The sequence below is a fragment of the Orcinus orca genome, chromosome 4 (genome assembly GCF_937001465.1).
Source record: "Orcinus orca chromosome 4, mOrcOrc1.1, whole genome shotgun sequence".
Lineage (NCBI taxonomy): Eukaryota > Metazoa > Chordata > Mammalia > Artiodactyla > Delphinidae > Orcinus > Orcinus orca.
Window position 1 is genome coordinate 92,682,250 of NC_064562.1, and position 20,170 is coordinate 92,702,419.

Below are 20,170 nucleotides of genomic sequence, written 5' to 3' on the forward strand. Positions count from 1 at the left end.
GGCAGAACACTCTATGACATAAGTCATAGCAAGATCCTTTTTGACCCACCTCCTAGAGAAATGGAAATAAAAACAAATACAAATGGGACCCAATGAAACTTAAAAGTTTTTGCACAGCAAAGGAAACCATAAACAAGACCAAAAGACAACCCTCAGAATGGGAGAAAATATTTGCAAATGAAGCAACTGACAAAGGATTAATCTCCAAAATTTACAAGCAGCTCATGTAGCTCAATAACAAAAGAACGAACAACCCAATCCAAAAATGGGCAGAAGACGTAAATAGACATTTCTCCAAAGAAGATATACAGATTGCCAACAATCACATGAAAGAATGCTCAACATCATTAATCATTAGAGAAATGCAAATCAAAACTACAATGAGATATCATTTCACACTGGGCAGAATGGCCATCATCAAAAAATCTAGAAAGAATAAATGCTGGAGAGGGTGTGGAGAAAAGGGAACACTCTTGCACTGCTGGTGGGAATGTGAATTGGTACAGCCACTATGGAGAACAGTATGGAGATTCCTTAAAAAACTACAAATAGAACTACCATATGACCCCACAATCACACTACTGGGCATATACCCTGAGAAAATCATAATTCAAAATGAGTCATGTACCAAAATGTTCATTGCAGCTTTATTTACAATAGCCAGGAGATGGAAGCAACCTAAGTGTCCATCATCGGATGAATGGATAAAGAAGATGTAGCACATATATACAATGGAATATTACTCAGCCATAAAAAGAAATGAAATTGAGTTATCTGTAGTGAGGTGGATGGACCTAGAGTCTGTCATACAGAGTGAAGTAAGTCAGAAAGAGAAAGACAAATACCGTATGCTAACACATATATATGGAATTTAAGAAAAAAAAATGTCATGAAGAACCTAGGGGTAAGACGGGAATAAAGACATATACCTACTAGAGAGTGGACTTGAGGATCTGGAGAGGGGGAGGTGTAGGCTGTGACGAGGTGAGGGAGTGTCATGGACATATGTGCACTACCAAACGTGGAGTGGATAGCTAGTGGGAAGCAGCCGCATGGCACAGGGAGATAGGCTCGGTGCTTTGTGACCACCTAGTGGGGTGGGATAGGGAGGGTCGGAGGGAGGGAGACGCAAGAGGGAGGAGATATGGGAACGTATGTATATGTATGGCTGGTTCACTTTGTTATAAAGCAGAAGCTAACACAGCATTGTAAAGCAATTATACTCTAATAAAGATATTTTAAAAAAAAAGAAAGAAACAGAAGCCTGAGTAAAGACAGAGCCTTGTGAAACTGGAAGACCAGGCCAATTTCCAGGAAGCACTGTGGCAGGTGAATCAACGGGGAACAGTGCAATTTGGATCTAGGTTGTAAAGGATGAAGAATGAACTATGAGCCACAGTTTTAAAGTCTGGAAGACTGGGGAATAGTAGCAACTGAGAAATTGGGAAAAGGAAGAAGGATGGGTTCCATTTTAGATACTTTAACATTCCAAAAACAACTATCTTCATGTAACTCTGGTGAGGGCTGGAGATGCTGATATGGGGCTCACTCACGCACAGGCACCAGCTTCAGAAGATGACACGTACTTGGGGGTGTAGGGATGAAAAAAACAGGTGGACAGGTCTGGACCTGTGCTGCCAAAGGAAACATGAAGAGTTGGAATGTCAAGCAAAGAAGAGAAGGACAAATTCTAGACCAAAGGGGCCTCTGGAGGTACCTTCACCAAGGATGAGCATCTTCCTCTCTGGTGCCTTCAGGTGGCACCACAATGGCATTGTGAGGCAGAGAGCAGGTTTGGCAAGATCTTCCTGCTGGCTGCAGCTGCAGGTTTCACTCACACTTCCCTACACACCTAGGGACTCAACACTTGCCTGCCAGAGAGAAGGAAAAGGGCTGGGTCGGCATAGGAGTTCCTGCTTTGAGACCAAGTTGTTATTTTTAATTGCAAGGGCTTATGGGGGAATTTTTTAAAAAGCTATCTTTAGCAAAGCTGCAAAAGGTAACAAATGGCACCCATCAAGACAAGGACTGTTCATCTAATATTGGGAAATAAGGTTTCCATCACCTTCCTCTTTTGATTTCAAATAAAGTTTAAGTCTTCAGACAGCAGGTAAATGAACTGCTTGACCATAAGTTTTAGTCTACTGCCTCATATCGTTACTCAGCCCCAATTCCACAGTGCTTTTTTTTTTTTTTTTTTTTTGCGGTACGCGGGCCTCTCACTGTTGTGGCCTCTCCCGTTACGGAGCACAGGCTCCAGACACACAGGCTCAGCGGCCATGGCTCACGGGCCCAGCCGCTCCGCGGCATGTGGGATCCTCCCGGACCGGGGCACAAACCCATGTCCCCTGCATCGGCAGGCAGACTCTCAACCACTGTGCTACCAGGGAAGCCCCCATAGTGCTTTTGAGCACTGTATTAACTATTTCATGTTATGCACCTGGCAACTAAACAACGTTGCTCACCATCTGGCTCTACAAGAATTAATTACTAGCCACTGCAGCCATGTTGCAGTATGACCTTCAACATTACCCTGAAAGGAGTTCAGGACCGAGATCAGGAAGGAGGCACTCCGTGCTCTGGGAAACTGGGCAGAACAGGCCTTCAGATAGTTAGATATTTTCAGGAGAAAGTATTTATGAACCTGGATTCTTGCATCTTCCCATACTTAGAAAAGCACTAAAACCATTAACTAACATACCAGTTCCTTGTGACTAGTAGCAACCTTCTACCGAGATGTGTGCTCTGTTGCACGTTCCCCTTTTGCCAAAATCACATGTGTACTGACCTCCCCCTTAACTCTCAGAACAGTTTCTCAGAGCTCTCTGCAAGGCTGTCTCCCAGGCTATAGTACTCAGTAAGACACCAAAAAACTTGACTCATAGATTCTACACTGTGTGTGTGTGTTTTTTTTTTCTTTTTAGTTGACACACCCTACTAATGCAATGTCCAAAAGTGATCAAATAAAAGGAAAAGTTACTAATTTGACTAGTGAAAAATTATTAATCATTATCTGGATTTTTTTTTTTTTTACATGTACAAATGAATTTCTGTTCCCTACGGAAGCTCCTCTAATTAAGTTTCTCCATCACTTGCATCAGGACACCTGTTACTGGGCAGTCAGGCTCTCATCCCTGTTAGAATGGCCTCACCCTGACCACTCCCATCTAGAACTTCACAGTCCAGCATGGGAGCATTTGACTATTGAGCACCCAAAATCTGGCCAGTCTGAACTGGGATGTGTTGTGAGTGTAAAATATACACTGGACTTTGAAGACTTCGTATAAAAAAAATAATATAAAATAACTAATAATTTTTATGTTGACTATGTGTTGAAATGATATTTTGGATATAAAATGGCTTAAATATGTTCTTAAATTTTTTTTTTCTGCTTCCTTTTACTTTTCAAAACGTAGTTAGAAAATCTAATTGCATTTGTGGCTTGCATCTGTGATTCCCATTATACTTCTTTCACACAGCAGTGGTCTAGACTCTCAGCTTCTGGGTCTTATTCATTTAATAAATTCACTTTAATCAACATTTATTATGTATATAATATGAACCAGGTACTCTAAAAAGGACTGGTGATAAAAAGATATAAATAATATGATTTCTGACTTTGATGAGCTTCCAGTTAGGGGGAAAGGCATTTTAAAAGTAATTAAAACAATATGACAGATGCTATTAAAGACTAGAAATAAAGCACTATGGAATCCTGAAGAAGGAAATTCACTGTTTCTTAAAGGATGAGTAAAAAATTTTCTAGTCATTGGCATGGGGGACAATTTAAGGGCAACCCAAACAGAGGGCACAGTGGGTCTGAAGACTCAGGGGAAAAAAAAAGAACTTGTTTGGGGAACTGAATGCAGATTAGGAAAGCTAAAACAGGCTACCTGTGTGGGAGGGGACAGACAAGACCTCAGTGGATAGGGGTGGAAAAGAGAAACTCGTATGCCAGGCTAAGACATGCAGAATGTATCTTGTGGATGAAAGAGTCAGATATGTATTTCAGAGATATCACTGCAGAAATATGGTGGAGGGTGGACAAGGTGGTCCAGGTGGCTGGAAGGGTTGAGTCTGGGGAGGAGAAGGACGAGATGAAGGTAAACAGGCCCGCAGCATATCTACTGCAATAGTCAAGATGACAGTGATAGAGACTTGAACAGTGGGGATACACTGGAGAAATATTTAGGAGGTAGAATCCACAGGTCTTTGGGATTTATTGGATGTTAAAGGTGAAGAAAAAGGAACAGGGTTATTTACTTTGGTGACTAAGTGATGTGAGAGGAATACTAGATGCCCACTAAAAATGTTTGCTATCAGAAGGTATTCTTAAGGAACGAAACTAAGTTGAGTGGCTGGACTGAAATGAAACTGTTTTCAAAATGGAGCAGTGGCTAAGTGCCCAGATCAATCAAGTACCCCCGTTAGAGGTCCCTGCCCCAATCAGGTCTACTCCTGCTCGGGGTACCTGTGGGGGCAGGGTGGGGCAGATTATAAGGGTTCAGGGAGTAGAGGGGGAATAGTTGGGAATCAGAAAAGACTTCTTAGAAAGCAAGAACTTGGGCTGGAGTTTGAAGGGTAGGTGGTAGAGGAGAAAGGGTATTTCTGATAAGAGGGGAGAAGTGCAATAGGTACAGTGAATGAGATTTTCAAGTCAAGAATGAGCGATCAGCAAGACGTGCTCCAGGGATAGGCTGAGGATGGCCAAACTGGTATGGAGTGTTTATGTTGGGAAAAATGGCAGATGAAGTTGGGGAGACAGCTGGGATCACATTAAAGAGGGACCCCATAGGCAGCAGGGAGCCATTATAAGGTTTTAAGCAAAGGAAATGACAACCTGACATTTAAGTAAGGTTATTCTGGTGATGTATAGAAGAACTCAAGTAGGATGATGGTGTAGGCAGCTCTGCTTGCTACTTTTACTAAACCCAGTAAATGTCAAGCACTCTTCCAGGCCCTGGAGACTTAAAAATAAGCGAGGAGGGGCTTCCCTGGTGGCACAGTGGCTAAGAATCCACCTGCCAATGCAGGGCACATGGGTTCGAGCCCTGGTCTGGGAGGATCCCGCGTGCCGTGGAGCAACTGGGCCCGTGTGCCACAACTGCTGAGTCTGCACTCTAGAGCCCGTGCTCCACAACAAGGGAAGCCACCGCGATGAGAAGCCCACGCACCGCAACGAATAGTGGCCCCTGTTCGCCACAACTAGAGAAAGCCCACACATAGCACCAAAGACCCAATGCAGCTAAAAATAAAATAAATTAAAAAAAAAAAATAAGTGAGGACTAGTCTCTTCCTCCAGGACTTGCAACCTACTGTGGGTAAGCACAGAACAAGATCAGTTAAGATCCTCTTTGTTCATCATTTTTTTTTTAATAGCTTTAAAAAATTTATTTATTTTTGGCTGCCTTGGGTTTTCGTTGCTCTGCATGGGCTTTCTCTAGTTGCGGTGAGTGGGGGCTACTCTTTGTTGCAGTGTGCAGGCTTCTCATTGCGGTAGCTTCTCTTGCTAGGGAGCATGGGCTTTAGGTGTGCGGGCTTCAGTAGTTGTGGCACACGGGCTCAGTAGTTGTGGCACACGGGCTCAGTAGTTGTGGCACGCAGGCTCAGTAGTTGTGGCACGTGGGCTCTAGAGCTCAGGCTCAGTAGTTGTGGCACATGGGCTTAGTTGGTCTGCGGCATGTGGGATCTTCCCGGACCAGGGCTCGAACCTCTGTTCCCTGCATTGGCAGGTGGATTCTTAACTACTGCACCACCAGGGAAGTCCCTTCATCTAATTTTTTGAACCAATTAAGGTTAGATCAGGGTCTCAGCAATAAGAATGGAGAGGAAATATCTGAAAGCAGGGCTTGCAGATAATTACAAGCCCTTTATTTATTGGGTCCTGCACCACCTGCTTTTACCCCAATCTGTCTTTATTTTTCCCAATTTATTCCCCTGTTCTTCCTTTTGATCCTCTTCTCCATAGTCCAGGGCACTCACTGAACACTGGCAAATCAAATAACATCTTATTTAAACCCCTTGTCTTTCTCTGAGCCATGTGTGTTTTCTGCTCTGAGTAGGCTTGACATTCTTTCCATTTAATGTTCCCATCTCCAAGCAGTCAACTATGTATATTACACATGGAATTAGTTGAAGTTCACATAATCAGAGAGGCTGGTGCATTTTCATTAAAACTCTTAGTTTAAATGAAAAAATAAAGGAAATACTAGAAAACAGTCTGCCAAACAAGCACAGAGAAAAAAGTACATGGCCTTGCTTGAAGTGTAACTCTGCAGTCTATCAACTTAGTTCAATAGAGATTTAACTAAATAGTCAAGTACCTGGCACATAGTAGGCCAATCCCTGGGATAAGTTGAATAAGACAGTTCCAGTCCTGAGAATTTTTAGATGTTATAGACAGGTGATGAAAAACGTACCTAGTCAGATATCTCCTTATCTTTGCTGCTCATTCTAGTCCGCACCACGATCATTTCTTACTTGCGCTGCCTTACTGCTTCTGCCATCTCTCCCCACCCCCACTCCAGTCCCCTCACAAAGCTTGCGCGAACCTCTTAAACATAAATCCCGTCACTCTTTTGCTTCTTACTCAGGAACACTCTGAGTCCTTACTCTCAGTCCATAAGGTATGATCTTCCTTTGATGTCATCTCCTACCATCATTTATCTTACTCATTACTCCATTCTACTCCATTCCCACTTGGCTTCTTTACTGTGCCTAGAATATTCTAAATACTTTCCCACCCCAGACCCTTTTCCTGGTTGCCTCTGTCTGGAATTCTCTCCCAAAACATCTGCATGATTTGCTCCATCACCTCTGCAGATCTCTGCTCAAAGGCTGTCTTATTACTCAGTCCTTCTCTGATTACCTGGCATTCCCTACCTCCCTTTATCGTGTTTTACTTTCCTTAAAACATTTACTCAGTAAAATGCATCTATTACCACTGGAATTTACCATTTATTGTCTGCCTCTCTCAACAATTTTGGAGGCTCCACGAGAAGAGGGTGTGATGGTTTTTTCCCCTGTATTTCCAGCACGTGGAATGTCAACTGGCATGTTGTCAATGGTCAATAAACACTTCTTAAATCAACTCGATCAATGATTGGGGGTTATGCACAGGACTTTAGGGGAGCAGGGTATGTGGTATAACCTGGGAGGAATGAGGGGATCAGAGAAAAATTCTTTAAGTAATGTTTGGGCTGAGACTTCATTCATTCAACATTCTTATGGAGTTTTACTACGTGCCAGGCACTATTCTAGGATGTAGCTGTCATAACGGCAGACAAGGCCCTGTTCCCGTGGAACTTACAATCTTGGAAGAAAGACAAGAAACAATCCAATGCATGAGTAAACAAGAAAAATATCCAACACTGACACATGCTATGCAAATAACTAAAATAGGATGATGTAAAAGACAGCACACCTAGGGGATTACTTTAGATTGGGTCATGAGGGAAGCAACTCTAGGAAGTGACATTTCAGAGGAGACTTGAAGGACAGTGAGTAAGCACCCATGAAAAGATGAGGGGGTGAGCATTCCTATAGAGAGACAGCCAGGGAAAATTCCTGAAATGGAATGGGCTTGAAGTGTTCAAGGGACCAATTGGAGGACACACAGCTGCAGAGAAGTGGGCAAGGAGAAGAGGGGCATGACTTAAGATCAGACAGGAAGAGTCCTAGGAATGAGCAGGACTTAGGAGGTGAAGCAGGGGAAGAAGCAGATGGAAAAGCATTGTAGGTGGTAAGAATAGCAAAGGCAAGAAAGCAGGAAATAGACTGGTATGTTTGAGTAGCTCTAGGAAATGCGTTTCTCCTGAGTCCAATGTACAAAGATGGAATCCAGAACACTGTACGGCTAAATTCGTTCTTTTGTGAAGCTTCTGGCACATTTTGCTGCAGCTGAGAAAAGAGGACCATCTCTCCAGTAAACACAGCCTCAGGGAGCTCTATAACCAACCTACTTTGGAAGGTGGGAAGCAAGTGCAACCTTGCATATTGTATTCTAAACACAATCTCAGATGTGTAAGCTGTCACCTCCCCCATTTTAGACACTAAAGGACCAGCAGGTGGGTTAAGTCACTCACAGTCAAGAGCTGGGGCTCAATTCCATGTCATGCTTTACCCAGTGCTGTTAACTCTGCTGTCCAGTATCTCACTGACTGATTCAATACACCTGCCTGGAATGATCCTTGCCATCAATTTCTTCTATGCAGCTTGCCTTCTACAGTTTTCCTTTGGCTTTATCTGTTTTCTCCTGTACCTACTTAAAATTTAGAAAATATATTTTTCCTTTTTTCCCCTCAGCTAATCCTAATCAATTCCATGTTTTATGGAGGCTGTTCTGTAGCTCAGCCTTCTTCTACTGACAAAAGTGATGCAAACCCAAATAAACTCAAAGATGGGATTAATAGGCTTGGATACATTTCTTTACGGTAACTGAGTCCCCAAGGAATGTCTAAGTCTTTGGGAATCTTGACATATCAGAATTTTTAACAGTTGAGACTTTGTTATCAGTAGAACAAGATTCCTCAGAGAAGGTGGTGCTGACTTCACAACAAGGAATTTAGGTTGATGATTTTTCAAGTAAACAGTGACTTATGAGTAACTATTCAATATGTGTGTCACAATGGCTTGCTGCTAACAGACACTATGCATTGAGATCAAAGCCATTTTGAAACTCTTATTTTATACATCCTATTAGAAGGCACTAGGAAGTATACCAAGACAAAATATTTACAGTCAACCCTTGAATAACACAGGTTTGAACCGTGTGGATCCACTCGTGTGGGTTTTTTCAGTAGTAAATACTACAGTATGAAATGAACCATGGTTGGTTGAATCCTCGGATATGGAGGGACCGTGGATACAGAGGGCTGACTGTAAAGTTATATGTGTATTTTCAACTACGCAGAGGGTCAGCACCCCTCACCCCTGCATTGTTTGAGGGTCAACTGTATTCAGAAGGAAACAAATGAGGGGTGAAATTTTCTTCCATTAACAATGACACATTTTTGGCGGGGGCAGGGCGGGGTGGTGGTGTGATGAATTGGGAGATTGGGATTGACATATATACACTAATATGTATAAAATGGATAACTAATAAGAACCTGCTGTACAAAAAATAAAATTAAAAAAAACCCAAAAAACTCTCCCAACCCAAAGACTAAAAAAAAAATGACACATTTTGCACTCTTACACCACAAACCTCTAGTCCATAGTCCTTACTTAACAATGTAAACATGTAGTTAGGACAGCACTGTAGAGTTAAGATGTCCATTGCAAATGAAGGTGATGAATTCTGACTAAATAACGCTATCTACAGTTGCAGGAGCCATTCACTTAAAAATTTTTTTTGGATGTCTAAGATATGCCCAATGTCCTCTAGTACTTTTCTATTAGGTGGCCTCATCAATAGTGTCTACAAATGCCAGGATGTTTATGAATTTTAGCAATGACATGCACAGTTACTGTTTCTTGAAAGACTGATGGTTTGTTTTTGTTTTGTTTTGTTTTTTTGGTAAATGGTAAATTCCCAGAATGCTTGGGAAAAAGGACATTCTTCAATGCAAATAAAAACTAAAAGGTAGGACAGAAGGCAAGGATTGACCAAGCTGCTAAAAAGAAACAGTTGGGAGAGAGTTGGTCCCAATTTTTTGGTGCAAAACATTTCTAGAGATGCCAGCTTAAAGGCAGGTGCTCAGCAACCCTGCCCTTTTTGACATTAGTGGAGGTTAGCAAAAAAGCAAATAAACATAATTCCAAGAAAAAGATGAGCCAATACCGGGTAGGGTCCAAGAAGCAGAGCATAAAAGTGCAAAACATCAAAAATGACTAAATATTTTACTTCCATTTTCCGGTGTTTCTTTTCACCCACGCTTAAAGAAATGAAATATTTCGGGGCTTAAAACATATTTTATAACACCCAAACTGTGACAAGAAACAAATGTTAGTTATTTAGCTGACATAATTAAAAATGAAATTAATATCAGCGTTACCTGAAATTCTAATCCATAGTTTTCTCTGCAGAATTCTCTTAATTTAGGATACACGTTTTCTCTTAGTGCCTGTCTTTCTGCTCCCGTGTCTGTGGTAGAAAAGCAAACAAACAGAAAGTGAGTTATGTCCACATAATACACATTTCTGGAAAAAAAAAGCTTACAAATAAACATTAACATTAATATAATCAAGCTAGGGTGCTGCATCGTGAAATGATGGGATATTAGTCTGCTGGAGAAGACTTGCTCTTAACAGAGCAGGGGAGCTGAGATGTTTACCATGCACACAGGGCGAATGGGAGCCCTGGGTAAGTTCTGTGGGTGCTGGCAGAGCTGGGAATTCACAGCTCATTCTTTATACCCATGTAGACCCTCACATGACGCTCTTAAATAGCTACAACCACATTGTCTTTCAAAGAGGCAGAAGGAAAAATTGTAAGGCTATCAGGTGTAGCTCCATTGGGTGTAAATATTTCAAAACACACACACACACTGATTACTGATTTCCAAAAACATCCAGACTCTATCATTCCCTACAGTATTTAGAAACAATGTTACTTTTACAAGATTCAGTACAGCATCTGTGCAATCAGCACAATAGTCAGGAGCGACTAATTGTAGGAGTCATCGTCTAAAACTAGCGGATTCCACTGGCCAACGGTTCAACATTAGCGTCTCCCACCCTGGGCTTAGGGACCTGTTATATCAGAGAGGGGATCGTTTTACATGGGCCACAGTGTGTAAAAGCTTCGAAATAAAATATTTAAAAATTATCCGTGTCATTAAAAAATACGAGAAGAAACAGAGAACCCGAAACCAGGAGAACCATAACATATGTATGTATTTAATGTTGAATGTTCTGCACAGAAAGGGATTCTACAGCCACTTGTGCTGGACGGTGCTCTACATCAGTGATGACGCTGTAAGATGCTTACAGCAAAGCGCATGGTCCTCGCCCAGCTAACTTCACAGAAAGATAAGAATCAGAGCTTAAAAAATTAGGTTAATGTGTTATCTCATGAAAAGGACCATTTGCTAAATGTACCTCAATCCCAGCCATCACCATGAAACATCTGCATACCACATCTATAACTCAGGAACCAATTTAAAAGACTGTCGTTGTTATTCTCAAGCACATCTGTCCGTGCAAACTCAACCATATGCCGTGTTGACCTACTCTACTTTCCTACTGTTCTCAAGCCTGTTTTGAGAGGCAAACAACCAATCCCAAGAGTCTGAGATGCAGCGGCAGCTTGACAGAGTGACAGGAACCAGTGTTTACATGGGAACCAAAGATTCAATACAAGGTCTTCGAGATTACCCTGTGATCCAAACAAGTAGGGTCTTTTCCCCCCATAGATCCAACATGGACCTAAGTCCAAAGGGAAAGCAGGAGGACCGTGTTGAGGAGGGTACACCTGAGCAGTGCCCATGTGCCATTACGGCACTGGTGGAAGCAGCAGATTAAGCTTCCACGTGATTTATATAATCTTGGGATTAGGTGCCCATCCTCCCTCACCCCACTGTAAGGGCTGAAAACACTATCTTCCAAGTAAAGCTGATGATATTCAATCTCTCTAAAAGGCTACCAACTTTTAAGACCCAAATAATAAAAAGTCACTTTAAAAATGAAGAGATACTACCAGATGTGGAATTTGGGAATATATTAAATAACAATTATTGGTAAGATATTCTAAAAAAATAGTATTCAAATAATACATGAAAAAAGTTATGAAATGAGCAGAAATTTGCTTCTAAAAAATATAACTCTTATTACTGAATGTGTCACAGTAAGGAGGCTAAGACAGAAATGCAATATCTAATTACTAACGTTTACTGAGTGCTTACTGTAGACTAGTAGTGTGCTAAGTTTTTCTATGTGTATTTTCTTAGTCACTTCTGTCAAAAACCCTATGAAAGTCATCCATTTTTAAAATAAGAGGAAACAAATATAAAGGGGTTAAGAGACATGCCTGAGGTCATGTGACCACTAAGTTGGAGAACCTGGATTTGAATTTAGAGAGCCGAATGCCATAGTCTGCTCTAACCATGGAAAATACGCAACTGTGCAAAGAATCAAGTTTTGAAAATGACAAATGCAAGAGCTTCCCAGAATGGTTAAGGGATGCTGAAGTCCTAATATTTATGAAACAAACAAAAATCTCAGTTATCCGTGACAAATTTCTCCCTTTCTATAATACACCTTTCAACAGCCAACCCATCAATAAGTTCTCTTGCTCCATCCATCTCTAAATAAATCCTGAATGAATCTACTTCTCTGCACCTCTGGTACAAGCCAAACTCATCTCTCACCTGGACCCTATCTCGCTGTTTCCATACTTGGCTCCGTCAATCCATTCTCCACAGAGCAGCCAGATTTATGTAAAAACATAAATCCGATCACATCACTCTCTTGTTTAAAATCCTCCAGCAGCTCTTCATGGAACTTGGAATGAAATCCCCACTCCTTACCTTGAATGTTCTCTCCTTCTCTAAGCTCATTTCTTACCACTTGCCCTGTTCATGTCACTCAAGCAGCGCTGGCGTTCATTTGGTTCCTGGGTTATATTCTCACTGGTGACCTCTGCTCTAGCCATGACTTCCTCCTGGAATGCTTAGTCCCATGATCATTTCATGTCATCTCCTGTCATTCAAGTGTCAGCTTTAATGCCACCTCCTCAGAGAGGCCTTCTCTGAGCCCTCCAGCTACAGACCCCTCTCTATCACACCATCTTCTTCAAATTCTTTGCACATGACTCATCACTATTGGTGATAATTTTCTGTTTACTATGTGTCTCCCCCACTGCCAGGTTAGCTCAATGGGACTCAGAACCTTCTTCTGTCTCTTTCGCTGCTGCATCCCCAGTGACTAGAGTCATGCTCAATTAAGGAAGGAGTATATGAAAAAACCCACACAGGCACCAGGGATAAAAATGAGCTGACAGGCAATGCATCTCTGTAATTACCTCCAGAAACAGAAAGGCTTCCTACATTACAATATGCCATTGGTTGGACAGGGAATCAAGACTGTGAAATTCTGGGAAATACATGATTGGGTTTAGAAAGTGGACTTCATGAAGTAAGTGAATGAACTGAAATACTGATGTCTTTCATGGTTTCTGTGTTTCTGGCAAAATACTAATATTTTATCAAATTATGTTAAATGTTTCTAAAAATGTGAGGTAAGTGTATGACAGGCATTCTTTATTATTACTGATATTACAAAAGCGACTCAGATTTTCCTATATTTGTATTAATATAGGATGATTGGCTCTGGAAATGGAAAAGTAATTAAAATAAAATGGATTAATTATGCTGGGTGACAGATAAGCTGGCTTAATTATACAAAAAAACTGATTCATACTGACAGCACATCCTGATGGTTGGCAACCAAAAAACACTAGAATGTCATGGATAGGAAAAATTAAGTCACAGAATGTCACACATAAAAAGGGACCTCTTACAAAAGTGTAGAAGACGAGGTATGTCATCATTTATTCTTCATAGTCACTGCATCCATTTGTATCTGTCCAGCTCCTGAATGCTTTGAAAAGATGCATTAACACTTCGGTAGCACTCAAGAGGTTTTTAAAGAGTTGCTTTCTAAATAATTCCTCTATGATTTCAGAATTAATGACGGTCTCTGTGTAGTATCTGAGTTACCTGCAGGAAGAACATTAGCTGGCACAGAATTATCAGTCAATATCTTTATCCTACTTCAAGCAGGATTTAGATTAATTCCAAGCTTTTATTGAAAATAAGAGTGCCAAAAGGACCATGTTGGACTGGAACTTGTTACTGCCCCACCTCACCCAACCTTCAGAGCACGGATGTTAGATTAAGTCATTTCCCTCCTGGCAGCTCACAAAACTTATTTAGGATCCACCTACAGCTGTCATTCCAGCCTGGGTTCCCAAGTCTCTGTAGGTTTGCTCTTGCCTGGATTTTCCCTCTTTACCTGGCCCCTTAGCCAATGATTCATCTGGACATCTTATCTGACTTTTGTTGTTGTTGGGGTTGATTTCCTATCTGGCAGCTTCCCAGAGGCTACCTCCTCTCCATGCCCTCCAAGTCCTCTGTGCCCAACCATCACCCTCACCATTCATTATTTCCATATCACCACATCCTGTCAATTTTATCATAATCTTCTTTTGAATTTGGCTCTGCTTTTCTGTCTACTCTCTATTTTTGTACTCACCATCTCTCAGCCCTTAGAGTCCTATTTGACTGACCTGTTACCTGTCCCTTCTCATTGCAGTCTTAAGCTCCACAGAGCTGCCGGAGATAAATTCTAAGACAAAACAAAAGTGAAAACTAATTTGATCATTAAAGACCTTGGCTGGCATCTGGTGGCCCAGAGGATGAAGGCCAGAATATTCAGCAGGTGTAAATGTATCTTTGACCTAAGTTCTATCCTCTACTGCTCTTTATCATGCACCCTCCAGGGTATTTTTCAGATATTACTTGAACCCGAGCCTTGTCTTTACACATACTGCTTTCCACACCCAGAATCCCCTATCTACTGCATCCCCTTTGCTTGGCAGACTCAGACCCTCCTGAGTCCCAATCAAAGGCAGCACAGTTTGTGAATGCTTACGAGACAGAGACAGGCATGCCCTGGTCACCCCATAGCACTTCGTTCACCCCTATATAACATCATGTATTTTACTTTATTATAAATATAATATTTTTAATTTATTTATTTTTAGTCTGTCTCCATTAGACTTGTGAATTCATGGGAGGCAAGGACTTCCTCACACATAATTATTATAATTAGGAATGAAATGCCATGTAGCATACTGATGCTACAGAAGTTAAAAAATATATATAAGGATATACTGTGAACAATAACTTTATTTCTAATAAATTAGAAAATGTGGGTGAAATGAACAAATTCTAGAAACAGAAATTATTGAAAGTGACTCAAGGAAAAGAAAATCTGAAGAGATCTACAACAAGTTAAAAAATTTCAATTAGTTATTAAAAATCTTCCCAAAGAAAATCACCACCCAAGAGTATTTAACTGATATATCAATAGTTAAAGAAATAATCCCTTCCACTTTCAGAAAAGAGTAGAAGGAACACTTCAACTCATTCTTTAAGTCTATATTATCCTAAACCCCAAATGAGACAATAACATCAAAAGAAAAAAACACAAAACAAAAACTGCAGACCAATATATATCCCTCATGAACACTGAGGCAAAAACTCTTAGCAAGATACTAGCAAACTGCCCCCAGCAATATATACACTGTCACCAAAGGGGATATAGTACAAGAATGATAGGCTAGTTTAACGTGGAATATGCCACATTAATACAGGGCATGACCATATGATCACTCCACAGATGCAGAAAAACTTTTGCCAAAATCTAATACCCATTCAGCCACAGGGAACAGAAAGTAATTTCTTTGCCCTGATAAAGGGCACTTACACAAAACCCTACAATTAGCACCATGTTTCATGGCTTAAGACTGAATATTTTCCACCTATGATCAGGAACACATTATCACTTACAGTCAACATTTTACTGGAGGTTGTAGTCAGTGCAGTGAAGAAAAAATTAAAAATAAAGGCATCTAGACTGAAAAGGAAAAAAATATTCTCAGTTGACAAGGTCTTGTATGTAGGAAACCCTGAGGAATCCAGAGGAAAAATACAATGGCTATAAACGATTTCAACAAGGTGGCTGGATAGACTATACAAATCAACAGTATTTCTCTGTACTCACAACAAACAATCCAAAAATGAAATAGAAAAACTGCAGATCCAACACAGTCCCTATCAAAACCCCAGCATATTTTGCAATTATTTTTTCCGTACCATTATTGAAATGAAGTTTTAAAGCACACTTTGGTCAATCTTGCTCATTATCTGATTTGTTAAGTACACCAACTGGTATCAAGCAGAAAAGACAGTAGAGGGACTAACTGTGGTTCTAGAACCAAACTCCCCGTGTCTGAATCCCAGCTCTTCACCTGCTAGCTGTGTCATTTCAGGCAAATTAAAAGATGTCTTTTTTTTTTTCATTTGTCATGTGGAATCAAAATTACCAGTATCAAGCTTATGAGGTTGTTGTGAAGATTAGATGGAGTCTTTCAACACCACCTGGCATGTGGTAAATACTCAATAAATGTTGCAATTATTCTATCAAACAATTTGGGGAATCAAAGACTAAAGCATCTTTTATTATGAGAATTTTTAGCACTGAAAGATTTATAGTAAAGTAGCTACAACCATCATGATCTTGATCATGATCGTTGTAGTTCTTAAAATGATTAAATTTTCAAGATAGTTTTCAAAGGTTTAGGGAAAACCATAGTTAAAATGTAATTTAAAAAATATCACCAGTTTAGGGTTTCCCTGGTGGTGCAGAGGTTAAGAATCCACCTGCCAATGCAGGGGACACGGGTTCGAGCCCTGGTCCGGGAAGATCCCACATGCCGCGGAGCAACTAAGCCTGTGCGCCACAACTACGGAGCCTACGCTCTAGAGTCTGCGTGCCACAACTACTGAGCCCGTGCACCTAGAGCCTGTGCTCTGCAACAAGAGAAGCCACTGCAATGAGAAGCCCGTGCATCGCAATGAAGAGGAGTCCCCGCTCACAGCAACCAGAGAAAGCCCATGTGGAGCAATGAAGACCCAACTCAGCCAAAAATAAAGAAATAAAGGCTTAAGTTAAAAAAAAATATCACCAGTTTATCCAAATACTCTTAAAAGTTCCCAGTAGGAATTCACTAACTGTATTATTGCTACACCTCAATACACTTTAGGAAAAAGGAGTAAACTATAAAAGATAACAATGCTGGGCTTAGTTCTGGTAATACTGAGGAAAAGAACCCTCACAAATATGACACTAAAACAACCCAAATATGGCATAACAATATTTTAACATATATATTTAAAAATGTGTCACATAGTTTGAGTGAAACTAAGCAATGCACAGAGGCCCAAGGCACAGTGAAAGCAGTAATCTCAGAAAATAAGGGATCTCTGAGGCCAGCTTTTGGTTATTTTCCACTAAGCCCTGGTGACCTCTAGTGTTGATTTTTGTCTTCTGTGGGTGCAGGGTAGATTAGACACAAAGCACAGAGCCCCAAAGTGATGAGTCTAACAGGAAATCCTTGCAAAAGGCCATGACCCCAAAGAGCTAAGACCTTCAGTGTGAGGGTGAATCAGAAATCAATCTTCATCACCAAGAAAACCTGCTGTTATACCATTCGCACTAGGTGGAAAAAAAACAACCTCCTTGATATTCGTAATCACAAGCTTGGTTTCTCGTAGGTTAGCAGTGCAAATTCATTTTATTTAAAGTCTGACAAGGAATTTCCTGGTGGTCCAGGGGTTAGGACTCCATGCTTCCACTACAGGGAGCACGGGTTCGATCCCTGCTCGGGGAACAGTGAATAAGATACTGCATGCCATGCCGTGACCCCTAGTGCTTGAGAAGCATAATTTCTAACAAGGCCTAATGAATTTCAGCAAATTAAAAGTTTCAAAGACTATTAAGCCACATGCACTCACACACACGAATTCCTGGGGTTTATCCCAGGAATGCAAGGATTCTTCAATATACGCAAATCAATCAATGTGATAAACCATATTAACAAGCTGAAGAATAAAAACCATATGACCATCTCAATAGATGCAGAAAAAGCTTTCGACAAAATTCAACACCCATTTATGATAAAAACTCTCCAGAGAGTGGGCATAGAGAGAACCTACCGCAACACAATAAAGGCCATATATGACAAACCCACAGCAAATATCATATTCAATGGTGAAAAACTGAAAGCATTTCCTCTAAGATCAGGAACAAGAGAAGGATGTCTACTCTCGCCACTATTGTTCAACATAGTTTTGGAAGTTCCAGCTATGGCAATCAAAGAAAAAGAAATAAAAGGAATACAAATTGGAAAAGAAGTAGTAAAACTGTCACTGTTTGCAGATGACATGATACTATACATAAAGAATCCTAAAGATGCCACCAGAAAACTACCAGAACTAATCACTGAATTTGGTAAGGTTGCAGGATTCAAAATTAATGCACAGAAATCTCTGGCATTCCTATATACCAGCAATGAAAAATCAGAAAGAGAAATTAAGGAAACAATCCCATTTACCATCACAACAAAAAGAATAAAATACCTTGGAATAAGCCTGCCCAAGGAGGCAAAAAACTTGTACTCAGAAAACTATAAAACACGGATGAAGAAATCAAAGATGACATAAACAGAGGGAGAAATATACCATATTCTTAGATTGGAAGAATCAATATTGTGAAAATGACTATACTACCCAAAGCAATCTACAGATTCAATGCAGTCCCTATCAAACTACCAATGGCATTCTTCACAGAATTAGAACAAAAAATTTTACAATTCGTATGGAAACACAAAAGACCCCAAATAGCCCAAGCAATCTTGAGAGAGAAAAACAGAGCTGGAGGAATCAGGCTCCCAGACTTCAGACTATACTACAAAGCTACAGTAATCAAGACAGTATGGTACTGGCACAGAAACAGGAATATAGATCAGTGGTACAGGATAGAATGCCCAGAGATAAACCCACGCACATATAGTCACCTAATTTACGACAAAGGAGGCAAGAACATACAATGGAGAAAAGACAGCCTCTTCAATAAGTGGTGCTGGGAAAACTGGACAGCTACTTGTAAAAGAGTGAAATCAGAACACTCCCTAACACCATATACAAAAATAAACTCCAAATGGATTAAAGACCAAAATCTAAGATCAGACACCATAAAACTCTTAGAGGAAAACATAGGAAAAACACTCTTTGACATAAACCACAGCAAGATCTTTTTTGACCCACCTCCTAGAGTAACGAAAATAAAAACAAACAAATAGGACTTAATTAAACTTAAAAGCTTTTGCACAGCAAAGGAAACCATAAATAAGACAAAAAGACAACCCTCAGAATGGGAGAAAATATTTGCAAATGAAACAACAGACAAAGGATTAATCTCCAAAATATACAAACAGCTCATGGAGCTCAGTATCAAAAAAACAATCCAATTTAAAAAAATGGGCAGAAGACCTAAATAGACATTTTACCAAGGAAGACATACAGATGGCTAAGAGGTACATGAAAAGATGCTCAACATCACTAATTGTTAGAGAAATGCAAATCAAAACTACAATGAGGTATCACCTCATACCAGTCAGAATGGCCATTATCAAAAAATCTAGAAACAAATGCTGGAGAGGATGTGGAGAAAAGGGAACTCTCCTGTACTGTTGGTGGGAATGTAAATTGATACAACCACTATGGAAAACAGTATGGAGGTTCCTTAAAAAACTAAAAATAGAACTACCATATGACCCAGCAATCCCACTACTGGGCATATACCCTGAGAAAACCATAATTCAAACAGAGACATGTACTACATGTTCATTGCAGCACTATTTACAACAGCCAGGACATGGAAGCAACATAAGTGTCCATCAACAGATGAATGGATAAAGAAGTTGTGGCACATAGATATAATGGAATATTGCTCAGCCATACAAAGAAACAAAATTGAGTTATTTGTAGTGAGGTGGATGGACTTAGAGTCTGTCATACAGAGTGAAGTAAGTCAGAAAGAGAAAAACAAATACTGTATGCTAACACATATATATGGAATCTAAAAAAAAAAATGGTACTGATGAACCTATTGGCAGGGCAGGAATAAAGATGTAGACATAGAGAATGGACTTGAGGACACAGGGTGGGAGGGGGAAGCTGGGGCGAGGTGAGAGTAGCATCGACATATATACACTACCAAATGTGAAATAGTTAGCTAGTGGGAAGCAGCAGCATAGCACAGGGAGATCAGCTCGGTGCTTTGCAATGACCTAAAGGGGTGGGATAGGGAGGATGAGAGGGAGGCTTAAGAGGGAGGGGATATGGGGACATATATATACATATGGCTGATTCACTTTGGTGTACAACAGAAACTAACACAGTATTGTGAAGCAATTATACTCCAATAAAGATCAAAAAAATATCTAGACTGTCAGCCTAGAATTAAATAAGCAACAAAGTAATCTTTCGGCAAAAGAGGGTATTTTTAGAAAAACAAAAAGTGAGTTTCCTGCCTTCTTTGTTTCGTATCAACTATTTTATTTTTTCCAGTTTCACTGAGACATAATTGACATATAGCAATATAT

The 20,170-nt window shown here is 40.3% G+C and overlaps 1 protein-coding gene across 1 annotated transcript in view; it reads right to left on the reverse strand.

Moving 5' to 3' along the window:
• The window catches only part of NWD2 (NACHT and WD repeat domain containing 2), a 205,096-nt gene that overhangs the window by 117,904 nt on the left and 67,022 nt on the right, over window positions 1–20,170 (reverse strand). The window contains exon 2 of the mRNA XM_033421638.2: window positions 9,996–10,084. Within this exon, the coding sequence (XP_033277529.2) occupies window positions 9,996–10,084 (89 nt within the window). The remainder of the gene's footprint in view (window positions 1–9,995; window positions 10,085–20,170) is intronic.